The 26,678-nt window shown below is 53.3% G+C and overlaps 2 protein-coding genes across 4 annotated transcripts in view; one reads left to right on the forward strand and one right to left on the reverse strand.

Annotated features, from left to right (window-relative positions):
* TRRAP (transformation/transcription domain associated protein) overlaps positions 1–2,403 on the forward strand; it is an 87,780-nt gene extending 85,377 nt beyond the window's left edge. For all 3 annotated transcript variants that reach the window (XM_068968837.1, XM_068968838.1, XM_068968839.1), the window contains 2 exons: positions 31–225; positions 1,462–2,403. In XM_068968837.1, the coding sequence (XP_068824938.1) occupies positions 31–225; positions 1,462–1,746 (480 nt within the window). In that variant the 3' untranslated portion in view covers positions 1,747–2,403. The remainder of the gene's footprint in view (positions 1–30; positions 226–1,461) is intronic.
* A 3,655-nt stretch (positions 2,404–6,058) lies between these two features.
* Positions 6,059–26,678, reverse strand: part of SMURF1 (SMAD specific E3 ubiquitin protein ligase 1) — a 91,753-nt gene continuing 71,133 nt past the window's right edge. Inside the window, exons 7-18 of the mRNA XM_068967539.1 lie at positions 25,157–25,398; positions 24,363–24,447; positions 22,555–22,701; positions 21,297–21,495; positions 19,798–19,901; positions 15,791–15,905; positions 14,469–14,647; positions 13,329–13,466; positions 12,548–12,668; positions 11,490–11,691; positions 10,137–10,212; positions 6,059–8,885 (exon numbers count right to left, since the gene is read on the reverse strand). Of these exons, the coding sequence (XP_068823640.1) occupies positions 8,786–8,885; positions 10,137–10,212; positions 11,490–11,691; positions 12,548–12,668; positions 13,329–13,466; positions 14,469–14,647; positions 15,791–15,905; positions 19,798–19,901; positions 21,297–21,495; positions 22,555–22,701; positions 24,363–24,447; positions 25,157–25,398 (1,708 nt within the window). The 3' untranslated portion in view covers positions 6,059–8,785. The remainder of the gene's footprint in view (positions 8,886–10,136; positions 10,213–11,489; positions 11,692–12,547; positions 12,669–13,328; positions 13,467–14,468; positions 14,648–15,790; positions 15,906–19,797; positions 19,902–21,296; positions 21,496–22,554; positions 22,702–24,362; positions 24,448–25,156; positions 25,399–26,678) is intronic.

Below are 26,678 nucleotides of genomic sequence, written 5' to 3' on the forward strand. Positions count from 1 at the left end.
CGCCCCTGAGTGTCTGCCTCCGACCTTCAGGACACGGGCAAGCTGAACGTGGCCTACTTCCGCTTTGACATAAACGACGCCACCGGGGACTTGGATGCCAACCGCCCTGTCCCCTTCCGCCTCACGCCCAACATCTCTGAGTTTCTGACCACCGTCGGCGTCTCTGGCCCCTTGACCGCGTCCATGATTGCCGTCGCCCGCTGCTTCGCCCAGCCCAACTTCAAGGTGGGTCAGGGCCGTCCCAGGAGGAGCGCGCGGTGAACCCCCGGGGGATGAGACGTGGCCAGACACCCGTGGCCACGCCAGGGCTCTGGCAGCGCTGTGCTGCACGCCGTGCTTGGGAGGACAGACGGGGGTGTGGTCCAGTCCATCTGACCCCAAGTCTGTCTCTTCGCAGTTGGGGCCAAACACACAGTCTACTCTCTTTTCTTCTGACTTCCGGGACCGTCTGTACTGATTGCTCTTTCCCCAGATAAGCAGTTTGTGTCTAGAGAAGGCTTCAGATACCAGTTGCTTTTGCAAAACGTTTACTCAGAACAGGTTTTAAGTCGAGTCACCTCCTGACTGCAGTCAGACTTTGAGCTCTGTTGACGTCCGACTGCTCTCCTGCCCCCGTCCCCCTTCCCGGTTTCGGCGCTGCTCCAGGGCCCGTGACGGCCTCTGTGAAACGGGTCAGAACATGGAGCCCACTCTCAGGCAGTGACGCTCGTCCACTTAGGGTGAAGACCTGAAATACAGCACGAAGTTCTCGTTATGTAGAAACACTTGTGGAGACAGGGTTATCCAAGAGCGGCCCGTGATTGGAAACCCCCTTTTAAAAACCTGTTACGACCTGGAAGAATTGCCGGCATCACTGTGTGGGGGAGGAAGCTGGGCTTCTCCACACTTGGGCCATGCTCCTTCCAGCCCCAGTGGGGTGATTGCCTTTGCATTAGATCAACATAGAGACCACTCAGCACATTGTGCTGGGGCCAGACCCTCAGCGTGTCAGTCCAGGTTACATTTAAGCAGCCCCAGCGTCTCTGATGTGGCAGTGGGCTGCGGCTGGGCATCCAGTTCAGGAGGATTTGCACATGGTCTTTCCGTCTTGCCATCACACTGTCCTGTCATCCCAGTGCTGCCGTCAGAGGCCGATGGGCCTGGACCCCAGCCCTCCTCTGTCCCCTCCCTCCGGCACTCCCAGCCGTCCTCCCGTGGGCCCCCCTCCAGCCCCCACCACCTTCCCTCAGGACTCCGTTCCACGGTGCCTTGACCCGGGGGTGTGGCAGCCGTTGGTCCCCTGCCACTTTCTTAGAACCCCAGGGGTCATCACGCGTGTCTGGCTGCAGCGTCCCCACCAGAGTGACCGTAGTGCGGGCCCTGGCCACTGAGGCCCTGACGGCCGCCGCAACAGAGCAGCTCACTGGGACGCTGCCCTCTGGGCCGGTAGTTAAACGCGAACCTTCCGTTCTCGCCCCACAGGTGGACGGCATCCTGAAAACCGTGCTGCGGGACGAGATCATTGCCTGGCACAAGAAGACGCAGGAGGACACGTCGTCCCCGCTGTCGGCTGCCGGGCAGCCTGAGAACATGGACAGCCAGCAGCTGGTCTCCCTGGTTCAGAAGGCCGTCACAGCCATCATGACCCGCCTGCACAACCTCGCCCAGTTTGAGGGCGGGGAGAGCAAAGTCAACACCCTGGTGGCCGCCGCCAACAGCCTGGACAACCTGTGCCGCATGGACCCCGCCTGGCACCCTTGGCTGTGAGCTCGGCCACATCGGCGGGATGGGGCGGTTCCCGACGGTTGGGGGCTGAGCATCAGGAAGGCCAGGCAAGTCCAGGCAGGAGCAGAGACCAACCCGCAGCTTTTAAAGCAGCCTTCAGAGAAGCCAGGATTCCCTGGCCTGGAATCTCTTTGTGAATTCTTTTTTATTGACTTCCTCCCTCGTGTGAATGTACAGATTGAACTGTAGGAAACGCTTCCTTGTCGTTTTTAACTTTCAGAGGTTACACCTCCCAGGAGCTTCAAGCTTTTGTACAGAGCTTTGTAACAAGTGTACAGAAAGCCCACTTTGTTAGAGAAACAGGAAATTATGAAGACAGCGTGCTGGATTTTCTCTAAGCACAAACTTCCAGGCTGTGGGGAAGCAGCCTCAGAACCTCCCAGCACGGCCGGCGTGGATGGAGAGGCCGGGGCTGCCCGCCCCTGCGTTTGGAGTTGGATTCCTCGGGGGCCGCAGGGCCGGAGAGCAAGCGCGCCCCTCGCCGTTCCGCTGCTCTTTGGCTGTCTTCTCAATATTTACTGTCACTGTACCTGGAAAAACCATTTTCCCCTCTTAATTTAAAAAGAAGCAACGAAGGTTTGTTCATTACCTCCAATCTGTTCTGTTCACATTTTTATAAGTATGAGCCTTGAGAACGTTCTAAATTTGTACAGTGTGATTTTTTTAGAATAAATATTTTATCAAAGGACGTGTTGTTTCTGCGAAGTGTGCCTCCCGCCCCTCGGGCCAGCGGGGCCTGGGCCCCAGGGTGGCCCCACGGCGACTGTGACATGCGCCGGGCTGGGACCTCAGCTAGGGCTCGGGTCCACTCCCCTCAGCATGAAGTCCTGGTCCCGACCAAAGGCAGGTGCCGGGAGCCAGCACGAGGAGTCCCACCTGTGGCAAAGGTCATGGAGGTTAAGGGGCCCGACAGGCAAAGGCGAGTCGGGCCTTAGCAGGAAAGCACGCGCAGGGGGCTGGTCCCTCTCGGCGCCATTCCCGAGTTTCAGGGCTGCAGCCCAGTGACCGCGTGCAACAGGGAGACACCCAGAAGTGGCGGCCTGGAGCCGCGTCCCCGGCTGCGGCCCGTCCTATCAGCGGGACAGACAGACTGAACCTCATCCCCTGGACTCCAGCCCCGACACGGACAGAGCCTGAGGGACTGGGCTTGGTCCATCTGACTGGACTGTCACATCCTTTATTTGGAACTGATTGTAAGTTATTTTACTAATACTTGGCTGTTTTTGTGAGCAAGCGTCTTGGGTTCTGGAATGACAGGAGCCTGTATTTCAAATGACAGGTGTCACCACACAGCCAGCAGGCTGGGAGGGGAAGGCGCCCATCTGTCTGACAGCCCTCACTGTGCAGCAGGGTCTCCAGAGCCGGGGTCAGGACGTAGCTGAAACCAGACGCTGAGTTACTTCGGTCCTCTTTGAGCGGGTGTGGAGCCTGGTGGTCGCAGAGATGCATGGACAGCGTTCAGGTGGAGGGAGCATTTGCTTCTCAGCTTTGCTGCTTGGAGTCTGGAGTCAGCGTCTGGGTGTTAGAAGGGCCCAGGTTCAAGGCCAGGCTTGCCCACACCGTGCCCCAGGCACTGACCCTTGTTCCTGGGAAAGCCAGCCTCTCCCCAGTAGAGACCCAGTCCCGCCCGTGCACCATCGGTTCTTCCCGGAGTCGGCAGCCCTGAGCCAGCACCTCCGTGACCAGAAGCCTCTGCTCTCTCTCCCAAAAAAATGTGGGTTTGCTGGGACCTGGGTACCCAGGAGCGAGGAAGGTCAGACAGAGGGCTTGTGTGGGGAGCCAACCCCAGTGTGTGCCCAGTGTTCTTAACGCGGTTTCCAGGTAAGCATGATCATTAAGCTTTTCTTCAGCTCTAAACTACATGTGACAGAATTTGCCGTTTCCGCCGTTTCCGTGTGTGCGCCTCAGTGGCCTTGAGTACCTTCCCATCATTATGCAGCCCTCGCCACCGTCACCTGCAGGACTTTTTCGTCTCCTTCGTCCCAAGGAGAAACTGTCCATCAGCCCCCGAGTCCCATGCTTCTCCTCCGGCCCTTCTACGGTTTTGACTCCTCCAGGAATCTCGTAAGTAGAAGCATATGCTCTTTGTTCTTTTGTGACCAACTTAGCTCACTTGGCACAGCAGTGCAGCCCGTGACAGAACGGCCTTCCTTTTCAAGGCCGGATAAGGTTATACGCTGCGTGTGTGGACCACGTTTTTGGCCCCTTGGCTTGCTTTCGTCTTTCTGCTACTGTGAAAAACGCTGGAATGAACATGGCTGTTTTGAGGGGAGTCAGAATACCCATTCGACTTCCAACTTTCAATTCCTTGGGGAATATATACAAAACTGAAATTTCTGGATTATATGGCAGTTCTATTTTTAATTTTTTGAAGAACCTCCATACAGTTTTCTAGTGACTGCACCGTTTTACATCCCCATCAGCATCGCACAAGGGTTCCACTTTCTCCACATCCCTGTCAATACTTATTTTCTGATCAGAAAAAAATATATGTATATATATTTTTTAACTGTGGGACCTGAGTTCCCTGACCAGGGATCTGACCAGCACCCACTCCAATGAAACCGTGGATCTGAACCACTGGACCGCCAGGCCAGTCCCCAACACATTTATTTTTTGGTAAGAACCATCCTAAGGGGTGTAAAGTACTATTCGTCCTCATTGTAGGTTTGGTTTGCGTTTCTCTCGTTGGTGAGGTTTAGCATATTTTCATGAGCTTGCTGACCATTTGAGTTTTATTTGAAGAAATGTAAATTCAAAACCATTGTTTCTGTAAGTTGTAGGAGTTCTTTATAGATTCTGGATCTTAAACCCTTATGATAAGATATGTGACTTCGACATTTCCTCCACATCTTCAGGCTGCCTTTTCATTCTGTTGATAGTGTCCTTTCTTGCACAGGTTTTAAATTTTGATTTAGTTCAATTTGTCTAGTTTTTCTGTTGTTGCCTGTGCTTTTTGGTTTCACATCTAAGGAATCATTGCCAAATCCAGTGTCAGCTATGAAACCTGCTAGTGAATTTCCCACTTCATGTATTTTTCAGCTCCCGAATTTTTATTTGGTTCATTTTTCCTTTCAGGTTAATCATTTCTCTCTTTTCAAAGTTACTATTTTTTATTTACTTGAAGTATAGATAATGTACAGTGTAAATTAGAGGTGTATGGTAATGATTCACAATCTTCAAGGTTATATTCCATTTATAGTTATTACAAGATACTGGCTATATATTCCCTGTATTGTGCACTACACCCTCGTAGCTTATTTTATACCTAGTTTTCGTTTTTATTTGAGGCTGTGCTGGGGTCTCCGCTGTTGCCGCGGGCTCTTCTCTAGATGCAGCGAGCAGGGGGTGGGGGCGGCTGCTCTCTAGCTGCGGTGCACAGGCTTCTCTCTGCGGAGGACGGGCACGTGGGCTCTAAGGCACCAGCTCCGTGGTTGCAGCGCACGGGCTGAGTTGCTCCTTCACGACGTGGAATCTTCCTGAGTCAGGGCCCACGTCTGCTGCACCGGCAGGTGGGTTCTTCACCTGAGCCACCAGGGAAGCCGCAGTGCCTAGTCCTTCGTTCCTCTTCATCCCCAGCTCCTACGCTCTACCGCGCCTGCCGTCCCCTCCACTGGTTTCCCTGTGAATCTGTTCCCCTTCTGTTACATTCACTAGTTAAGATTCCACCTATAAGTGATACCAAAGTATTTGTCTCTTGGGCTTGTTTCACTTAGGATAACACCCTCCAAGGCCATCTGTGTTGTCGCGAACTTCAGAATACTTCTTATGGCCTAGTATTCCACTGTGCGTGTACACGTGTGTATATGTGCGTGTACGCGTCTATATGTGCATGTACGCGCGCACGCGTGTGCTCGTGTGTATATGCATGTGCACACGCACACACACACACCGCATGTCCTTTATCCATTCGTCTGTTGATGGGTGCTTTGCTGGCTTCTGTGTCTTAGCTATTGAGAATAACGCTGCTGTGCACACTGAGGGGTGCATCTTTCGGATCCAGTGCGCCTGCTGTCTTTCAGGTGTAAACCCAGGAGTGGAACTGCTGGCTCACATGGTAGCTCTATTTTCAGTCTCTTGAGAAACCATACTGTTTTCCAAACGTGCTGCTGTCACTTCCTCCTGCCGTTGGAGTGGTAAGTTTGCCCCTTTCTTTGGAAGACCCTTGCCACTGACTTCCTGTCATGTTAAAAAAAAAAAAAAAAAAAAGCTGGAAACTCTTTCGCACACCAAACAACAGACGGCAAAAATGTAGAGTCGTGAGTTTATTGCAAATGTAACAAAATGAACCTGACCGCCGGGGTCCAGCCTGCTGTCCAACCACTGTTTTTTGTTTCCAGCTGGTTCTATAACCACATTAAATAGAACTAGTATTCTTTAAATACTTTTGATTTTGACATAAAACAACATTAGTGTACAACTTTCACAAAATAAATCAGCAATAAAAACCGTGGGAAGGATAACAAGGATAGCAGCAGTACTTAAAATAAATAAAAATACATTATAAAGTGGTTGAGAGACAAAAATAAACAAATTTTTAAAATTCATACTATGTGTTGGGAAGGCTGCCGTGCGGCAACACCTGGCTGCAGCCGGGGGGCGTCTTCTCGGATAGCTTGGCCTGGAGGACCGCCAGACCTGGACTTGGACCCTGGGCTGGGCGAGCCCCGGGCCTCATTCCCAGGCGCTTCTCCCGGGAGGAGTCGGCAGATGGCTGGCGGCCGCCCCGCAGCCCCTCCGGTCTTTCTAAAGCACTGAAGAGCGGTGGTTTGCTACATCCCTGAGGGTCGGCTGATGACCGCTGGTGAGGCAAGCCTGGAGGTCGGGCCCTGAAGCTTCCGGGCAGAGGCGGGGGGACGGGGGGCGTCTATGGCTCCCAGGAAGGGCAGGGGTCGGGGGGCTCACCTGGGACCACCCAGGGCTAGACACAATTCTTTGGTGGGGGTGGGGGGGTCAAAAGGCCCACTCCCCATGGACACTGAGGTTTGAGGGGCAGTGCCACCGACAGGCCTGCTTGGCAAGAGTGACCTGGAGCTCTGGAAGGTTCTGCCAGGCTCCCCGACACCAGCTGTGGGGGCTGAGGCGTCCACGTGCCAGCAGGGAAGCACAGAGCCGGGCCCTGGGGGGAGGTGAAGCTCACTGTCGCCAGCAGCCCACCCCCCATCAGCAGGAAGGTCACTGGAAAGGAGGCGAACGCCTCATTCCTGCTTCCAGGTCTTTTCAGCCACGAGACCCCCGTTTCCTCCCTAAATACAGCAGGTTCTGGCCGACACCCAGGAAAACCAGGTGTCTTAACCCCTCGGTCCCCTCCTCTAGGTTTAGGTCCGGGTTACAGGGCGGGTGTGTCTGCACCCTCACACTGCCAGAGGACACCCCCGAGGAGCTAGCTCCCAGCACGCCCGGAAAGCATGACGGTAACCCGGGCACGGCTCAGCACTCAGCCTGGCCAGCACATTCTGAGGGGGTGCTTTTCCTTTTACAGCCAACGGCATCCTTCCTATTCTAGAACCCCAGCGAGTCACCCAGCAGTACAGCTCTCTCTCCTTGAACCCCCAGCTGCAGTCTGCCCCCCAACCCCAGGCCACTGACTGCTTCTGGGTCAAGAGAAGAACCACAGCAAGATGCAGAGGGTCAACGCTGTCCACAGGCGTCGGGAACGAAAAAGGACAGGCCAGAAAGCGCCTTCCAGACCCACAGCCGGATCCCAGCACGGACCTCGGGAACGTCCACGACAGAAGTTCAACAGGGACACGTCCTGGTAGTGAGTTACCCTGCACTTGGCCCCTAAACAAAAACAACGGCCGTCCACACGGAGAGGCTGCTGCCACTGCTCTTTTTCCACTGAAGTTTAGCTATCTGAAACCGAACTACTCTAAAAATTATTTGAACTTTTGTGCAAATTGGGGAACGGTGTTAGAAATTTAGGGTCGAGGCTTTCTCATCGCCTGGGTGGGTGAGCCGCGCCGCAGTGTTTGGTTAGTGTTGCCATCAGATGGGGACGTGGGCCAGCAGCTCCGGGGGCCCCTCTGCCTTCGGTTTCCATCCACGACCCGCTTTTTGTAAAAAAGTGACTTGGGGTGAACGTAGGTCATGAGGGTTAGACACTCTCTCTCTCCTTTTCAAGCTAGTTCGCACCAAGCCAGCAGCTATGAAGACAGAATTCTGTCCTGTCAGTTTAGTTCTTAAGCACTTTCCACAAAATGGTTCGTTAGTATCCAGGTGCAGGTGTGGGTGCGGGCCGGGGCTGGTTTTGGTCTGTTTTATAAGCTCTGTTATGTGGTGGTTTCGCTGGAAAAATATTTTGAATTGGATAGACAATGTGGCTAAAAGGACTCTGAAAAGGAAAGATCATTTTTCTCTCTGCAGAACAAAGTTTTCAGCCAGGAAACCCTGAAAAGAAACACCCAGGCCCCCAGCGCAAGCCGCTCCAACTTGTGTCCCCTTCCAAACCGGAAGCACAGTCTTGACGCCAGCTTCCTGCAGTGGCGGAACTCCAGTGAGCATCTATTTTACGGTTACCGTCAGTTAGAACTTAACCTGCTACCCAGAGCAGGCCGCTGGACGGGGGGTGTGGAATCCGAGCTGCTGAACTCAAAAAGGGGCCTTAGGGCGGCTCTGAGGCACAGCAGCAGGTCCAGCGGTGGGGTGTGCCCCGGGCAGCCCCACGCGGCTCCCTCCCTGGGGGTCGAGACTCCTGTGGAGCCCACGGGCGCCGAGCTGCCACTGCGAGGGCCGCGGCCTTAGTGGAGGGTCCTGTGTGACCGAAGCCGTGCTGACCTGGCTGCGTTTATTGGATGGGGTGGATGTGGGGGGGGTTCCTGCCAGGAGGGGGAGAATGTGGGGGGAGCCACCAGCCACAGTCGGCCCGCCCCCTCGCTCCCCCAGCGAAAAGCAGGGGAGACCAGCCTTTCCCTCGGGTTTCTAGGATTCCAGGGCCTCAGCCGGCTTCACGGAGGCATCCAGAGAGCTGCCGCTCGGGGTCTGGTGGCCGTGAGCTTGTGTCTGCTCCTCGGGGTGTACCTCACTCCACGGCAAAGCCACAGGTCTCCTCCACCGCCGTCAGCAGCTTCTCATAGAGCTTCTCGTACGACTCGTAGGGCGGGATATCGATCCGGTTAAAGCTGGAAACAGACAGAGGTGAGACACACCGCCGAGCTGGCCTGGCCGAGGGCCTGCTCCCGGGAGAGGGGCGAGGGCGGGCGGCTGAGCACTTGTGTGTACACCTGGGGCTTCTTGGGCAAAGATTTTCAAACCAGTGAAACCAGGTGAGTGCATCCTGGGCAGATTAGGACAAAGCTGTCACCTTGTTTGGTTTCTTGTTTGGGGAGAAGTCATTTCTCAGACCAGGAACACAGCTGCAGAGCACCGTGGTCTAAACTCCACTCTCAGCTCACTGCCCGGCACCAAACCCTCCAGGACCCGGGCTAACCACAGCTGGCCAGTCCGGAGTATTTCCAGCAGAGATAGACTGTCTCTCAAAACCAACAAGATGGCAGATCCCCAACGGGATTAGATGAACGGGCCAGCATTTCCTCAGGGATGTTCATTCCCAAGGCTGTGTCCAAAAGCCCTAAGAATCTATTTACCTCACAATGAATTCAAAACTACAGAATTCTGACTGAGAGGACACACAGAGGCCTCTTGCACTGCTAGGGGCTAAGCCATTAGGACAGTTTCTGAGGAGGCATCAGGCTACAGGGTGTGGAATCTTTTTCAGGGGTCCTTGACCCCAAGGACATAAGCCTGCTGGGGTGGGAGAGGTGGCCCTGGGGGTCGACCCCGCTGGACACAGACTCACGTGGGCCAGGGGGCTGTCCTCTGTCTCATAGACATGAAGGCCCACCCACTTGGATGTCGTGGTCAGCGTGGGACCCCCAGCCCCGGTTCCCAGCCAGGAACCTCCCGCAACGTCACCATGCGTCCCGGCAGCGTCTAGAACCGGTTCTGGTCAACTGGAGGGACACTCACGACGTGGTTCACAAGGGTGAATGAGTGACTAGATTTTAAACCGCAAAGGGACTAACCCCACTACAAGTGTTGTTTAAGTGAAGACTGAGGGAGGAAACATTTTTCAGTACACAAGGCACGTCTGTCACAGGCAGAGGTCCAAGAAGGAAGAGACCAGTAACCCCAGACTTAAACCTGCAGTGCTCCCTCCTGACGGCACCAGTTCGGGCGCACACAGGGGGACACACACACAGGGGGACGCACACACACACGGACACGCACACACACGCAGCAGGGGTCAGGGGAGTAGCTTCAAGGTCAGCCACGTCTCGGGACTTAACTGCACTCCTGAAAGAGCCTCGTGCTGACCCTGACGTGTGGGCTGCCCCGCAGACGGACCCCCAGGGCGGGGCACCGGTCCTTACCAGGTGTGGGCCTTGGGCAGGTTGTCCGTGTTGGCGTCGATCAGGTGGATGGTGAAGAGCCGGGGCCCTGCGGCGCCTGTAGAGCCTTACGAGACCACAGTCTAGTTAACACGCTTCAGAGGTGGGGCCCAGGCCCCCTGCCACCACCCGGGGCCCCCTGCCCGTCCTGCCAGACCGTGTCAGGGTGCACGTAACCCTGGGAGCTCTGCGCAGTCTCGAGATATGCACATGGTGGCCACAGAGTGACTAACATCAGACATTCTAGGAAATTCACGGGCGCAGAAAGAGCACAGACCGAGCTGTCCTCTCACAGCCGACCATGAGCCTGCCCCAGGGCAGGTGTCTGAAAGAATCCTTACGTCACCAGGAATTTGTTTAAAAAAAAAACCCCAGGTATGTCTAGCAAGCAGCCCCCCTGCTGGCAGCGGATGGCAGCGTCCCAGGACAAGCGGGTTCTGGAGTCAGGAAACCCCCTGTGCAGTGGCCGGTGGGAAGACAGACAGACATGAACACCAGGACCAAAGCCCCGGGACAGGAGGGAACTTCTCAGTCCAGGAGGGCCTCAGGCTAAGGACAAGGCTACAGGGAACGTTCGCGTGAAACCTGCCCGCTCTCACTAGGAACATGGGAAGTCCATTTACTAAGTTTTAAGATACTAGTATTCTCAACCTTCTGCCAGGGTTATCAAGTGACAAAACCCCCAGATTTAGCATCAGCGCGCAGGAGAGGCCCTTCCCGGGTGGAGGTGCCAACCACAAGCCCCACAGCCCCTTCTGAGCTCAGCTGCAATACTGTGCACGGCCGCCCCCAGCACCCTTCCCGGGGACCCAGTCTGAGCCGAAAGGGACACCTGGGAGGACGGCTCCGTGCTGGACAAGGCAGCCGACCAGGCGGGCCAATGGATGAGGGGACTGAGGGCCCAGCCTGCACAGCGTGCTTATGTGCTCGCTCGGGAGAACTCAGAAGTTAACCCGAGCGCTTTACAGCTGCTTTCCTCCCCCAAAGCCATCTGTTCTGTTGGGCACGGGGAACCCACCCACTACCCCGGCCCCCCTGGCCTTGCTGGTGGGGTCGCTCCTGGTCCAGCCCCGCGGGGACACCCGTCCAGCCGGCCAGCAGCCGCCGCTGCGGGCCCATGGGCTGAGGCACCCCGAGCAGGCGGTGTGGAAGACGCGTGCGGCTGACACGGGCTCCCAGTCTACAGATGTTTCTTTCACGCTGGGAGAGGCAGTGGAGAGAGAAGAGGCCTCTGGACAAGTGACACTGCCGTGCCCTGCGTGCGTCATGGAAGACCCGATGCCAGGAGACGTCCCAGGCCCCCACCCGGCCTGGCCCGGCCGCCACTGCAGTCACCTTGCAGCGCCTTGAAGCCCTGGAGGGGGACCCGCGTGGAGCCCGTCACAAACTGCAGCAGCCGGGCCCGCCGCTCCTCGTCAAAGGTCTCCACCGCCTGCCAGAACCACCGGACCACGTTGCTGTCGGCCCCGCAGTGCTTCAGCCGCGTGTTGGACTTCCAGTCGTCCAGGTCGATCTTGTCCAGGCCACCGATGATCAGCTGCGGGGCGTGAAGGCGGGTCACTTCCCAGACACGCAACGCGACAGGCTGCCCGGGCTCCCGGGCCATGGAGAGACCGACCAACCATGCCCCAGTCAACCGGGCAATGTTTAGACAAGGGGACACCCCCCGCCAACACACAGAGCCAGCCCGAGGCCCCTGTCCGTGTCTGCACTTCCAGGCTGGCTGCCACCCCCGGGGCGCGGGGCGGCCGCTAACGTGACGTTTCCCTACAACTGAGTGCGTGTGTGTGTGTGCGCACACGTGCACTGAGGAGCCAGAACGGCAGCACAGGGCCACCTACCCAGCGGGGCCGCCTCCCGGGCCCTCTCGGGCACACTTGGGGACGTGTGGGGTGTAAAGTATGACTCCCCACCGGGGGGTCACGTGCACTCCAGCACACCAAGGCAGAAGGTTGGGGACACTTTAAAACGCCTGAGCTACGCGGCGCCAGAGGTGGACAAGACGTGAGTGAATCGCTGTGTCCCGTGAAAATGGACAAGAAAGGACAGTAACACCCCGTCCTGGGCCTGATAACAGCTGGAATCAAGGTTGAGCAGCTGGTTACGGTCACATCCTCTCTACGCTGGAGGTCTCTAAGTCAGGGGAAGCCATGGAACACCATGACTGATGGCCCACGGCTGAACTGGACTCCCTGCCACCACATGGACGCCGGGTCTCGTCAGCCCTGCTCGGGGCTCCCCGACGCCCCCTGCCCCCATCCCTGTCTCTGCTCCTGTAGCCACGGCGACCCCCATGCCTGTGGGGACTGTGCGGCCTCATCCACAGCCTGGCCGGGAGGCAGGGACCACCCCGCACACAACAGCCCCTCGCACCCCAGCCCTGCATGGCCCACCTCCAGCTCCTTCTGGTCAAAAGGCTTCAGTAAGTGTTGAGGGATGAGCTCGTTAAACCCCTTCTGAAGAGCCAGGAACTGGGCCTCGATTCCCCTCATGAACCTCCAATTTACATACAACCTGAGAGCAAAAGTCACACGTTGGAAGCAATAGCGCAGCAGTTCTTTCCTCCGTTAGTCGGGGCTGACATCTGCTAAGCCCTGCCCGCCCGCCCCGCTGACGGGGAGCAACGCCCCCTGCTGGTTGGTGACCAGCCTAAGACTCAGAGGAAGGAAGCCAGCCCCTCCCTTAGACGTGCTGATTCTCTGCTTGAAATCGGTCGGATCTGACCTGACCTGTTAGGGATGCCATAGTTGAAAAAAAAAATGTTTGAAAGTAAAATATAGGACCCTGAGAACGACACCCCCACATGTGTCTGAATACCCCATGGAGAAGGGGGAGGACAGACCGGAGGGAAGATGCCCTGAGACTGAGCTCAGGAAGCTTCCAGGCTCCTCCTCCTCCCCGCCTCCTGTGGTCTCCACCGTCACAGCCAGAACCAAGTGCTCCCTTGCCAGTCCCCCTTGGGCTCTGGGGTCACAAATCCCCCTTTAACAGGTCAGCCCTCCACTCAGAGCTCCCACTGCTGATGCCACCGCTTTCTGGAAGTCTCTACTGTGACTCTGGTCCAAGTATGGGAAGGGAGGCTCACGCAGCAGAGGAGCCTCGGCCATCCCAACATGACCTCTGCCCGCCGTCCCAGGGTGACCCCCTCCCCGGATGCCCCAGAACACTGCCTACCGGACATATTCCTTCTTATTCTCCTCTGTGACGGGGACATTCCTGCCATTGGGTTTCAGTTCGTGCTGAAGAATCCGCCCGAAAGCGTTGTGCTCCACGCAGAACGTGTGATCGAGCACGGGGGTGATGTCGTTCTCCCTGGGGGGGAGCACAGAGGCGGGGGTCAGGGCGGCCCGGCTTCCTCCCTCGGAAGAGGAGGGTGATGGGAGCAATGCTGCTGAGGCTCCTGGAGACAGGGTGCCCGAGTCTCCGAGCAGACACGAGGAAGAGTGACGGGGATACGGAGTCAAGGGGCAGCCACACCAAGAAGACAGCGCCGCCCTGCCTCCAGGCAGCCCCTCCAAGGCTCCAGTGCAGAGAAGCCCTTGAAAGCTAGAGCTGGCTCCTTTGCCACGTTTCTGGGAACACAGCTGGGGTGGTTCACAGGATGCAGGTCTGACCCCCGCACCCCAGCCTTAGCAGCTGGGACATGTGGAAGGAGCTGGACCTCCCATTCCTGTGAAATCAGCCCATTCAAGAGGACCCCCGACATCCACAGCGACCGTGTAGCTGTGCCTGTTGCTTTTAAGACTTTTAGGATAATCTTAAAACAAAGGCGACTGAATATCAGGACTTTTTTGATAACTTCCTGGTCCCTCTAGGGGCTTCCCTGGTGGCTCAGCTGGTAAAGAATCCTCCTGCAATGCAGGAGACCTGGGTTCGATCTCTGGATTGGGAAGATCCCCCAGAGAAGGGAAAGGCTACCCCATCCAGTATTCTGGCCTGGAGAATTCCATGGTCTATACAGCCCATGCGGTCGCAAAAAGTCAAATACGACTGAATGACTTTCACTTCACTTCACTTGGTCCCTCTAGAGACCATGAGACACCTCAGAGTGTTAAAAAAAAACAAACCAGGCCTGGGGATTAACAGCCACAATTATAACCTAATAATTCAAGGAAACAACAAAAGAAACTGGTCCATGAAGAGTAGCTGGTCAAACAGTATAGGAGATAGTAAGTCAATTAGATATTTTTCTCAGACCAGCTTCTCTGTCTCAGGTGGTTTGCTTCTCTCCTCCAGTCTCACACCCATGGATCTGGTGCACCCTAACTAAGACAGGTGACGCGTGAATTTTCAGTTCCCTGAGTCGGTACTTACAGAATCCACACTAAGCTCTTATGGAGTTCAGGGTCCACCGATTCCAAATCAGAAAGCTGGATGGGCTTCCCCAGTAGCTGCTTGTAGAAAGGAACCGTGAAACCCCCATTGATGTAGTGTCCGTGGAACACAGCCAGACCCATGATCCGACCCACAAAATGGAAGTAAGACAAGTGGTCCTGCAGGGGGCAGCAGAGAACACTAAGTGTTAGGAAGCTGACCGGCCGGGTGGACGGACAGGTGTGTTTCTCCAGGCTTCTCAGGAGACCCGTCCCACAGGCAGGAAGCTGAATCAGTGATTCACAGGCTGCGCTCAGGACCCACCCGGTCAAAGGTCACATGAGAGCAGGACTCTGGAAAGGTCATCTGAATGACACTTCATGTGCCCTTGGTTCAAATACCTTCTCCAAACTGCTATTGAATTTGTGGGGCCCAGTGCAAAATGAAAATGCAGAACCTCTTATTCAGAAATGGAGAATTTCAACATGCAAAGTGTCAACCATGAGCTGCCCCTTCTCAGCGCAGCGCCTGGTGCTGGCACACCCAGGAGGCCGCCGGCCTCTCCTCCCGGCGTGCCACGAGCAAATAAAGGCAAAAGGCAGCCCCCTTCTTCCTCTGCCATCCCTCCCTCATCCCACAGGAAAGCAGAAGAGAGAAAAATCCAGAGAAGGGACTGAGCGGGGGACACAGCCCAAAACCAGTGCTGTTGTGGTCTGTAACCAGGGAACCCCCGTTTCTACTCTTAGGTTGGAATTACAGAGTGTCCACACAGGTGAAAGTCGCACTGACTGCCCCTCAGAGCCACGTGCACGGTGGGGACCACAGGACGCGGCCCCGCAGCAGAGCCCTCCGCTCGCCGTGGGCCACCCCTGGGCCACATTCTGCTCCCATTTCCTCATTGCTATGACAAGCAGCTAAGAGTATCAGCACGCTGGCCAAAAAGGCCAGTTACAGAAGGGAATATTCCAGTTCTGGCTGGGTGGAGGACGGACCTCGTACCCCACTTCTCAGAATGACACTGTCAACAAACACAGCCATCAAGCCAGAGTTCCCTCAAATGGCAGTAAAATGCTTTGAGTCCACGAGCAGCTCAATTGCACTCTTGTTGTCTTTGAAACAACATACTCAGTGACCCCAGTCACTGAAGAGAAGGGGTGGAAACCACCCATCCCTGATCCCGCTGTCACTCTACCTTTCCATGTTTTACTTGCCACAGACTTTGAGTAGGTCTACAATGAATAAACCAAGAATTGAGGTTGAAACTGGAAAGCCACTTAAATTCTCCAACTTAATTTCTGACCTCCATATTCATTAATACTTACAGGGTTGATTGAAGAATCTGGGTTGATTTGCAACATGTAAATGTTGTCTGTGGAGTACTGGAAGAGTCCATAGTACGGATTCAACATTTCATGGCACAGTAAATAAAGCCACTCCCTAGAAGGCACAACAACAAGAAGACTTGTTAACACCCCCTGGTTTTAGATCCTCATCACGGGACTGATAGGCTATGCCCTTGGAAGCCAAACTCGTAAGGCTGCCTGGCTCTGAGAAAAGGTGATTGGTACAGACTGGGCAAATAGGCTTCAAGAAGGAAACAACTGCTTCTAGTGGTACCAGAAAATCAAAACTTCAGCAACTCCGAAGTTGAGAACTATCTCTGGCTGCTGGGAATCATCACCAGCTCAGAGGCACGGTGTCTGTCAGCCTGCCTGTGCCCCAGGGAAGGTTTTCTCTGCTACTTTGTAGAGGTAAAATCTCAGGTGACGATGGGACTTCCCTGGTGGTCCAATGGCTAAGAATCTGTACTCCCGATGCAGGGGCCCAGGCTCAGTCCCTGGTCAGGAGACTATATCCCACGTGATGAAACTGAGAGTTCACACGTGTGCAGAAACCAAGACCCACAGAGCCAAATAAATATTTTAATTTTTAAAAGGCCCAAATTAAAACCAAACAAAAAAAAGCACTCTAAACAGAAAACGTGACTCAGTTGCTGTGGTCAGGTTTGGTAAACCCAGGTATGCAGTCTTATATAAACACTTGTGTAACCTTGTCTTCTTTCTACTCAAAACTTCTTTAAATAGACGAATCTTATTAAGTTCTAAAATTTCTTACTCTTTGAAATAGAAAACACAGAAGTGAGAAAATATGGAAGGATAAGCACAAATGCAGATAATCTGTCGGAGGAGCACGTGAAAATACCCACAAAATGATCACACCAACACAAAGTGACATATCGAACTCCAACAGGAAGGAACTGTCAGAGATGAGATGCTGAGTCTTAGGAAGCCTCTTTATCAGGAAGGCAGGACTTCCCAACTCGTGCTTCGTTCAGCCTCAAGTTTCAGAGTTTGGATTTACAAAGAATTATTTTCATAAACGCCAAGGACCTGCAACTGTCTAGACAGGAAGTGATTAAAATACAAGCAAACATTCCAACTGAGCTGTGGACGAGGTATAGAGCACGAGAAAAGTTCCAGAAGTGGTCAAGGAAGAGCTATCCCCAGAGTCAGAAGGGAGAGAGAGAGGATAAAGGTTCAGACCCAGAGGCAGGGCAGAGGAACAGACATACACGCACGTGTAACACACAGGTAACTGACATCTCAGCCCTCCGCGACAGGTATGGACCGTTCAGACACGGGGAAGACGCCAGAGCTGAAAAAGCGGGAGATCAGACTAGCGGCAGGAAAGCAGGGCTTCTCAGCTCTTTCCCCTGCAGCACCGTGTTTATCAAGGCAGCTACACCAACACTCATCTCCACCTGCAAGACTTCATAACCATGGAAAACGGTAGAGAAAGCAAACTCCTTCCAAATCAAACTTCACCCAGCTGTTCACATGCTCGCCTAGGGACCGTAACCCCAGCTACACACGGAACAATGTAAAGTGAAACCATTCAAGATACTGACTCTTGAGACATCCCGAGACTAGAAAGAAAAAGGCAGAGGAGAGAGAATGGAAGTAGTGTGGCATGAATTTCGGACAAACATGAACGAGGAAACAGAAGTCTCCCTGAAGAGAGGGACGGAAAGCCTAGAGCCCCTGTCTTGTTGGGAATGTGGGACTCATGTTTTCAGGGCAGACGAACGTTACATTTGCCAGAAGAAAGATGCTTTCTAGACTCAATATGGAGAAGATCAAAGAAGAAACCTGGGACAATTGGGAAAGAAAAAGCACTTTCCGAGGAGAGGCAGTTGCAGTGTGAGCATGTGGTCAGGAAGGCCCGGGCTCAACCTGTATCCCAGACGGAGGGGCAGGAGGGGAGAGAGGCAGACGCTATGGGAAGAGGCTGGAGGAACGATTCTGTTCCTGGCCCCATTTACTTACTTTTGGCAGCTGGAAAAGATCCCAACTTCACCCAGAGACGTAGTGAGACCCCCATATCACTTCTCAGAACCTAATTTTGCTGGTGCTGACTACTGCAGGGGTGAGAATCTGCTTGTGTATTCTAAACTGTGAGGGTGGGAGGCTCTCCTGTCACTGTCACACACGACTGCATGTTAACGAGGCCCCTTGCAGCACCTACCAGAGTTGAGGTTCGCAGTCACTGGTGATTCTCTGACTCGTAACCTTGTCAGAGAGGGGACTCCTTCACAGGGGATGGGACGCTTCAGAACTGGGGTTCTGCCAGTGAGTGACAGCAAGCCGAAAGAGAAGCAAGGAAGTGAGGAGGGGGTGGGAGGAGTGAGCAGGACGGTGGATACGGGCAAGGAGGCCTTGAAGACAGGAGTGGGAGAGAGAAAAACGGGAAAAAGGTACAGCATCTATGGATGACGGGTGTTCCCGGATGGGGACAAACAGCACAAAAGTGACTGAAACCAGACTCGCATCAGACAGTGACCCGGGGGCAGAGAGACGGGAGAGCAAATTCAGAGTTCTGACTGAAAATGATTTTCTTTCTAGAAGTCTATAAGAAGCCAAGCTATCAAAGCAAAGATTATAAGACATTTTCAGACCTAATATCTTGGAAAATTAACCCCACACACACCCTTTCTAAGAAACCTACTTGAGGATATACCCCAATAACACAAGGGAGTAAGCCAAGGAATAAGTAGCCGTGAGACCCACACAACAATGGCTCCAACCCAAGAAAGCAGTGATGTCCCATGAAGACAGCTATGCAGAAGGTCTAAAGAAACCGTGTCAGGGGACAGGGCCTCCACAAGAGAGGATGGGAGGGGGGAATTGGCCAAAGGCGATATTCAATGGAGCAACAAAGACAAGACCTGGTTTAAAAGAAGAAATTCTTAGAAAAATTAAAATTTGCTCAAACGGATAAAATAAATGATAGCATACCACTTAATCCCTCAGGGAACAATATTTACACTGTCATAATAATTTAAAACAATGTATTGACTTTCGACTCTTACAAATAATACGTAAGCACAGGAGACTGACTTAATTTTGCTTACAGAACAAAATGTAACTCTTTGGCCTTGACACTGTAAAAGTTATACTACAGATAATGGAACGCAAGAGGTAACAAGTGGAAGGAAGGGAAAGTCAGGAGCATTGATATCCTTCTCTTATGAAAAAGAGAGGCCAAAAGACAGTGTCTCTCGTGGACAACAGAAAAATAAAGGCGGAAACACATCGTGCACAGTTGCAAAGCCAACAACAGAAGAACTGAAGACACTGAGATTCCAAAGCTGTAAAGGATTAAACTTGATCCTCACCACAGCCATGACCTAGTCTATGTGCCTACAAACACACCTCACAGGGTCAGCAGATGATAAATGAACTTGAGCAAGTTCACCATCTAGATGACTAGTTCTATTGAGACAGACAGTTAAAAGGGCCAAAGAACTGTTGTCTCAAAGGTGAAGAGAGGGAAGATAGGACACATAACTTAATCATGAGAAACTACTGCCTTTAAAATCATCTGCATGAATCATTTTGACCCAAACCTCACTTTACAAAACCCCTTTGACACAAAGGCAATGTACATGCCTTCCTCCCTCCCACCCCTGAAAGTCCTCTTAGGACAAAAGCCAGGCTGTCTCCACATTAACTTCCGGTTCAGGAAGTTCAGTGAGTGTACTGTCTTCCCAGGCCAGCTGGAGAAGAGAGTAAGGTTAAAAGTTTAATTCAAACTTTGTAAGAAGTGAGGCGATGATTGGGTCAAGAGCTGGGTCTTGATGGGTCACAGCGAGATGCTAGCAAGCACACGCTTTTAGGAATTCTTTTCCTAAGAATGCTCTCTGATGGCAAGACCCGAGTTCTGACTGCCCCGAGATCAGCACCAGGAAGGGGCAGAGGGCTGCTCGGCAAACATCTGCTCACAGGTGCGCTGACATCCACGCAGGAGCGGGGACACACGAGCCTCTCACCTCGCCACCCCGCCATAGTCCAAGCCTTCTTCTCCTCGGAATTTCACCATGAGGCGCTTTTTCAAGTCTTTTGGTCGCATCTTCATTATCTGGCGATAAGACTCCTGCACGTCAAAATTACAGTTTCAGAGAAAAGAACTTGTCTTATTTTTAAAGTCATAACATGATGAAAGGTTATTTATAATGGAGCCCGACTATAAATAAGATCCGAGCTTATTTTTAAGAATTCCAATCTGAGTCCTGTCTGGTTCCTGTTCAGGATGTTACTTTGGGCTCTGGCTCACTGCTCCTTCTTCACCTTTCTCCCACCATCACTCCCTCAGAAACAACAAAGCTCATGGCAGCTAACACTGTACCCAAGGATACACACAGTTACCCTCAGCACAATCACAACTTAAGGATTAAACGTCCTCTCTAGGGTTGATTTTCTCCACACAAATGAATTTCAATGTGTCCTATAAGTTTATATGCTTTAGCCAAATGAAGACCTCATAAGAGAGTAAAATAATAAGAAAGAAACAGTAAAAGAATCTTGAGCCTGGTTTTACATCTGAAGTCAAAAAGCACATTTTCCCACTGAGTCTAAAAGCCAAGCAGGCGTTCAGTGGAACATAAAGCAGCTTATCAGACAGAGGAAACATGTGGTCAGCCTAACAGGGCCTCAGAGTCAGCCTCTGGAGTGGAACCAGCTCAGTGTCTGTGGGTATTTTCAGTGAAAAGGCACTTAAGAACCTTTTCTTGCTTTACATTTAACGGGATTCAAAAGCGACCATCCCAAGAGGCAAGGGGATGTTGAATGGAAAAGATCTGGCAGCAGCGTGTCCAGAATTCAGCTTCCCCATCCTGACAGCCGTTTAAGACGCTCAGTGGGCAAAACCAGGCACTTGAGCTGCTCCACTCATGCAGACTCGGGCACTTTGGAGAAGGGGCTGAGCGGCCCCCCGGCTGCTGTGGGCCAGGAGAGCCTGCGCCTCAGCGAGGCTTCCACAGAGGCCCGTACACGGCTGAGACTCTACCGATGATGGTGGTCCTGAGAAAAGGGCCCTGCCTGCCAGAGGTCCCCTATTTAGGGAGCCCAATGCCGCAGGGCAGCTGGACAGAGGTCAGCATGCCACCCAGAGCCAGAAGGGAGAGGGAGGCCACTGGCTCCTCCAGGGAGACAGTGCCCTACGGGGGGGTGGCGGGCCAGGCCCCGCATGGGGATGCTCAGTTCTGAGGATGCCGTGCCAACGGCAGGAAATACCATCCGTACGATGCAGGTGCGGGATTTACAGTACCACTTCGTACTAGCTGTATACAGATCGCAAGATCTTCACTCAGAAGTCACTGATTTTTAAACCCTGACCACAGGAGGAAATACTGACCCCTCTCTTACCTGGGGCTTCAGCCCTGATAAAGCGCTGCATTTCACCCCCGACACACCAGATAGGAAGCAGAGCTCACTGTCCACTGACCGGGGACAGAGTCCGCCTGACGGCCAGCTGCCCAGAACCCCGTACCTCAAATATCTCCTCTCTGGACACCTCGATGCGGCAGTGGCCAGCCTGGGGCTGCTGCAGGGAGAGCTCGTGTCTGAGGACCTTCAGTTTCTGGACCAGATCTCTCTCGTACCTCTGGGCGGGCAGCTCCTCGTCCTCCACGGAGCCCTCGCTGGGTGGTGGTGGTGGCTGGCTGGGCTCCTTCAGTTGGCACTGGTGACTTGAGGAGAGCAGAAGCGCTGCGGTCACCCCAAGGGCAGCGGCCAGTGGGGTCCCCCACACACACACCAAGGGACCAAGAAGAGAGGTCAGGACACCGCTTCCCCGGTGACACAACTCTGTACGCAGATACGCGAAAATCCAGGAGGCCACCCTCAGACCATCCTTTTCATCAGATGTTACCGGAAACCCCAAACGAACTTCCTGGCCAACCCAACAGGTGTCCAGGATATAACAAAGGAGACCCCCATCTCCGCCTCATACATTCTCACTGCCATGAGTAAACACAGAAGCTTCTAGCATTCATCGGCATCTAGTGCCGACGCGCTCTCAGCGGGGCCTCGGGGCTGAGAACTACATGGAGGTGACTGGAACACTGAAATCAGATGAGAGTGGAGGAGGCGACACGCAGAAGAGCAAGCCAGGGAAACATGGCGGGGGCCGCTCCTCCTCTCATCCGGGGCATCTCCAGGGCTCCTCCCAGAGGCACAAGTCCAGGGACAGAGGCGGCCCAGGACCAGTTATCTGTTCTGCTCCAGTTTTGATGACTTATGTCAGCTCTCAGTGACAAGCACCTCTGGGCTCTCGTTTGAGGACACACGTCCCTTATCCTGGGACATGGAGCGTGGGATCCAAGGTCATCTTCAGACCCAACTCCCCCGGGAATGATGGTCTGGGAAGCCAAACGGCGCTCTGGACCAGCCCTCCCCCGTGGTGGTGAGCAGGCCCCAAGGGAAACCTCACTCCGCTGCTTCCCACTCTGAGGCCACCCGTCTCATCAGATACGCGTGTGGAAGCTCCGAGAATGAAGCTGCGCCAGCTCGGGGGTTTGATTTAGGCTGCAGCTCAGCTATAGGCTGGCTGTGACACAGGCCTTCAGGACTGCACCCAGCTGGCTTGAGCGTTTAAAACACATGACTGTCCACTCAGTAATTAGCGTATTTTGCTCACGCTTATTCTCTGCTAACCAACAAGGCAGTCGACAGATGAAGGGAAATAGCAGTAGGAAACACGGCACTGTAACGGTACAGAGGCCGAAAAGAGCCGGTCAGAGTCTTACGTCATGATGTGGTGTAACCGTGGGTCTGTAAACTGGGTTGTTCGGTTATTATGATCTACAAAATATATTCTCCCGGAAACCGTGCTGCGGACTTCCCAACCGGGCGGCAGTGGTCCAAGTTCATCGCAGTTCACGCTGTTAAGGTCTCTACCAGAAAGGAAGACACACAGCGGTTTGTCCATCTGAGCGTGGAGGCCTGACACCAAAACTTCAGTGAGAGAACCAGGGGCGCCCCCTTACCCAGGGGCTACGCAGGCCAATCGAGGCGCTACTTACACCAAACACCCACCGAGGCCCAGCCTCCGTGGTGCACGAGGCAGCAAAATCCCACGGATAAAATCGCAACTCTCAGAGCCTGTGGTCAGGACAGGGAGCATGGTCTGCCTGGGAATTCCATTTCTTCCACCAAAGAGGAGTGCAACACTGCCTATGCAATGGGAACCTCGACCGAACCTTTGGCCAGCCCAGCAGCGGGGGGACCTGAATGCTGCCGGAAGGCCTCTCTGGGTTCACAAGTTAACGAGATGCTCAAGGTTAGAAGGGTCTCTCCGTGGGAAAGCTCCCAGGAAACACGTTTTCTCCAGCAGTCAGGGGTATAAGAACATGCACTGGAAATCTTCCCATTCTAGAGAGCTGCGCCAGGACAAGGCCGTCTCATTTTTGAGTCACTTTTGTTAATAAGCAAGTAGCTCTAAGTCTAACCTCTTGATTAATTATTTCAACCCAATCCACAGTCACCTGGGAGCAAGCATTACTGACCAAGATGCTTTTCTAATGAGCACAAAAGCCTGAACTTCCTTCCCGAGAGTACCAAGGAGATAGCTCATTCGTTTGCAGGTAAGACTTCCATTCTAATTATAGACACTGAATTGTAAGTTCAACATAGATTTGGCAAATCAAAGGCAAGAAGCTTCTTCTCAGATGAAACAAATTATGAACAAAAAGGAAATGAGCATTACTAAAATGTTATTAGGCAGTAATGCTATTCTGAAACCAAAAAAAATTTCTAAGAAAAAAAAGAAAGCAGAGCAAAGAGAAAAAAGAAACTTAACTCCATTACAGGTAGGGGAGGGGCAGGGATCTCTCTGACCTGGGCTCAGATGTATGGCCTTGTAGAAGGAATTCGTATAGAAAAGCTTCATCTCCCCCAGGAATGGTCCCCAAGGGACTGAGGCAATAGGGATGGTAAAGTAGAAGAGAAAAAGGGTGATAGAGTCTTTATGTTTCCTGTTTAACTCTTTATTATGGAGAATTTTAAGCATATAAAAAAAGAGAGAGGCCATAGTGAATAACCAGCTTCAACAATTACCAGCTCATCACCAACCTGACGCCAGGGCTCCCCACTCACTCCCCCACTCCAATTATTTAAAGCATCAGGTCAGATATCAGATCATTTTATTCAGCAATATTTTTAGTTTAAAATGAGAGCAACCACATCTTGAAGGTTTTTTGAGAGAGCAACCACATCTTGAAGGTTTTTTGAGTAAGTGCATTTGATTTCATCTAAGGGTAAGGGTCTTTTCCAGTTATGGAACCTGATTTCAAGACCCAGGGTCGCTCTCTAAACTTTAGTCTAAAGGACCCAAGTGTGTTACAGCAGCTGCTGACCAGCTGGGGGGAGGGAGGAGCAGAGCTGGGACTGCCGCCCCCCCCCCCCCGCCCCCCGCCCCGCGAGTCTGAGTCAGGACCTCAGGCAGCCCACCCTCTGAGCCCACACCTCCAAGCCCTAAGGGCTGCATTGCCCACAGCCAGAGGGCCCGGGCACTGCTGGAATGCAGCCCTGCTGGTGAGCCACGCAGGAGACCTACCTGGGTATCCTAGGGTCGTGCCACGTGCTGACTCCCGTCTGCGTGTGCAGGAAGTACACCTGGCCCTGTACCGTGGTTCTCTGCTCTGCATGACACAGTGGGGACATGGTCAGTGACACTCACTTCAAGGAGTCAATCCTGTAAGCTCGGAGGCCCCACTTCCTTCCCACAGTCTTTCAAAGGACCGAGAGAAGGGTGTGGAGGGCAGCAGTGAACTTGGGCCTGGCTTGCTGGGGTCAGTGTGTGGACAGATCTCACTTCTGTTCCCACCTGGAGAGGCGGCCACACCCCTCAACCTGCCACCTCCAGACGCATCCTGCCTCCACCTGTCCCCTGCTCATACTACCGGTCTCATCTGCCCCATCTATGTGGATCCTCCAACACGGATCTACATGGATACTCCTTCATTTAGGCGCTTCCTCTGTGGTTGTCAAAAGATTCTGTTTTACCTTTCGTGATAGTGGTATGTCTTACCACTCCTACCCAAGGCCGTCCTTCCCACGTTCAAATCCCAGGACGCTACGAAGAGCTTCATCCAGACCCCCGCCCCAGTCCTCTTGGCTCTCTTTGACATTCCTTTGCCTAAATTCTTCACACAATTGCTATCCTAGAAGCTTGAAGCAAGGGCGGATACATTGAGGAGGAGCAGGATTTATCAACCATCACACTGACACAATGGGGCAGAGCTCTGCAAACATCAGCGGTTCTGGCAGGCACGCGGTACCAGAAAAGGTCTGAAACCGGAGAGGGACACGTGGCCGACCGCACGTGGAATGGCGGGCGCGCACCCTCACCGTAGCCTTCGGGCAGCTCCGGCGACTGGTGGCCGTGAGGCCGGTTCTGTGGCGTCTGGAGCGACCCTCGCACCTCAGGGTTTCGCAGTCGCTGGGCCTGAAGTCTTTGGTCTTGACTCGGGGATTCCACAAACCTGCAGTTGCCCCCGCCGGCCGCAGCCCCGGGGCCATCCGTGTACGGGGCTGGCTCCTCCATGAAGCAGCTGAGGGGCCTTCCAGGCCCGGAGTCTTCATACACGGTTCTGGAAGGGGGAGAGCACAGCCCACGTGACCACACCCGCCGGAGCCGGGGACGCGCCCCCAGTTCACACCACACTCTCACGCCTGTTTATTCTGCTTCTCTTAGACAATACAGAATGTCCCCCGGGCTTAGTTTCATAAAATTCATCCTGTCCTTTTTCACTGGGAAGCAGAACTTGTTCACGAAGAATCAGTGGCCTAAGGAAGCCGGGTGTTAAGCGCCACTGAGGCCAAGGTAGGATTTCAAACTTGGGGATAGCTGAATGGTCGGAAAACACCAACCTTGAATGTAAGAAGTTCAGAAAGGAGATTTCAATTTTCTTGACTTGGAATCAAATTCAAACATTACATTTGCCTTGTCATTTTATAATAGAACTCCTGGTTACATCAAATATTACAATGACTTTAAAAGTGACTTTTACCATAAATCCTCATCCCCTGAACAACTGTGAAGACAATTTACCTTAATAGGCTATTTTCCCTTTTAAGCAAGTACTTTTGGAAAACATTTTACGCTGGAAAATTTCAGAGAAACAGAGAGGGACTAGTTAGGTGAGCGCCCTGCAGTCTTCACCACCTCCGATACCATCCCGTGGCCGCATGTCCAGCTCTTCCCCCCTCCACTGGATTATTCGGAAAACAGTCCCCACATTTTACCATCTCATCCTTAGCTATTTTGGCACATAGCTCTGAAAGACAGGCCTTTTACCATTAGCATGATCCCAAAAATGGGTCATCATAATGCCAGTCTATATTCAAATTTCGCCAGTCCACTATCTCATTAATCAGGGTCCAAATAGATGCACACACTGCATCTAGTAGGTGGGTCTCTTAAATCCTGTTTATTAAATTTGCAGGTTCTCTTCCTTCCTTTTTATTCCCTTCTTCTCCTTGCAGCGTATTTGCCGAGGACACTGGCTTAGGTCTGCTCCACTCTACAGGGAGCCCCACTTTTGGATGGGGTTTGCTATAGTCCCCTGGGGCTGGGCAGCCCATTCCCACCCCTGGGGCCCCCAAGACCTGTGTTCACGCCAGGTTCTCTTTCCTGATGGTGTCCACAACTATTAACGGCATTAAGAGTTAATTCATCGGGGATCGGAAAATCATGGTAGTGACCAACGAGAGCTCTTGACAGCTTTGGGGGTTTGGTTTTTTATAACTTATTTCTTTCTGTATCGTCATGAACTCCACAGATTGGTGTGATGTGTTGCAGTTATCATTCTTGACCAATGCTCTCAGGCCAGTGGGAACCTCTGTAAACTGGACCCTGAGTCTTTGGGGC

The sequence above is a fragment of the Capricornis sumatraensis genome, chromosome 3, assembly GCF_032405125.1.
Source record: "Capricornis sumatraensis isolate serow.1 chromosome 3, serow.2, whole genome shotgun sequence".
NCBI classification, from domain to species: Eukaryota; Metazoa; Chordata; class Mammalia; order Artiodactyla; family Bovidae; genus Capricornis; species Capricornis sumatraensis.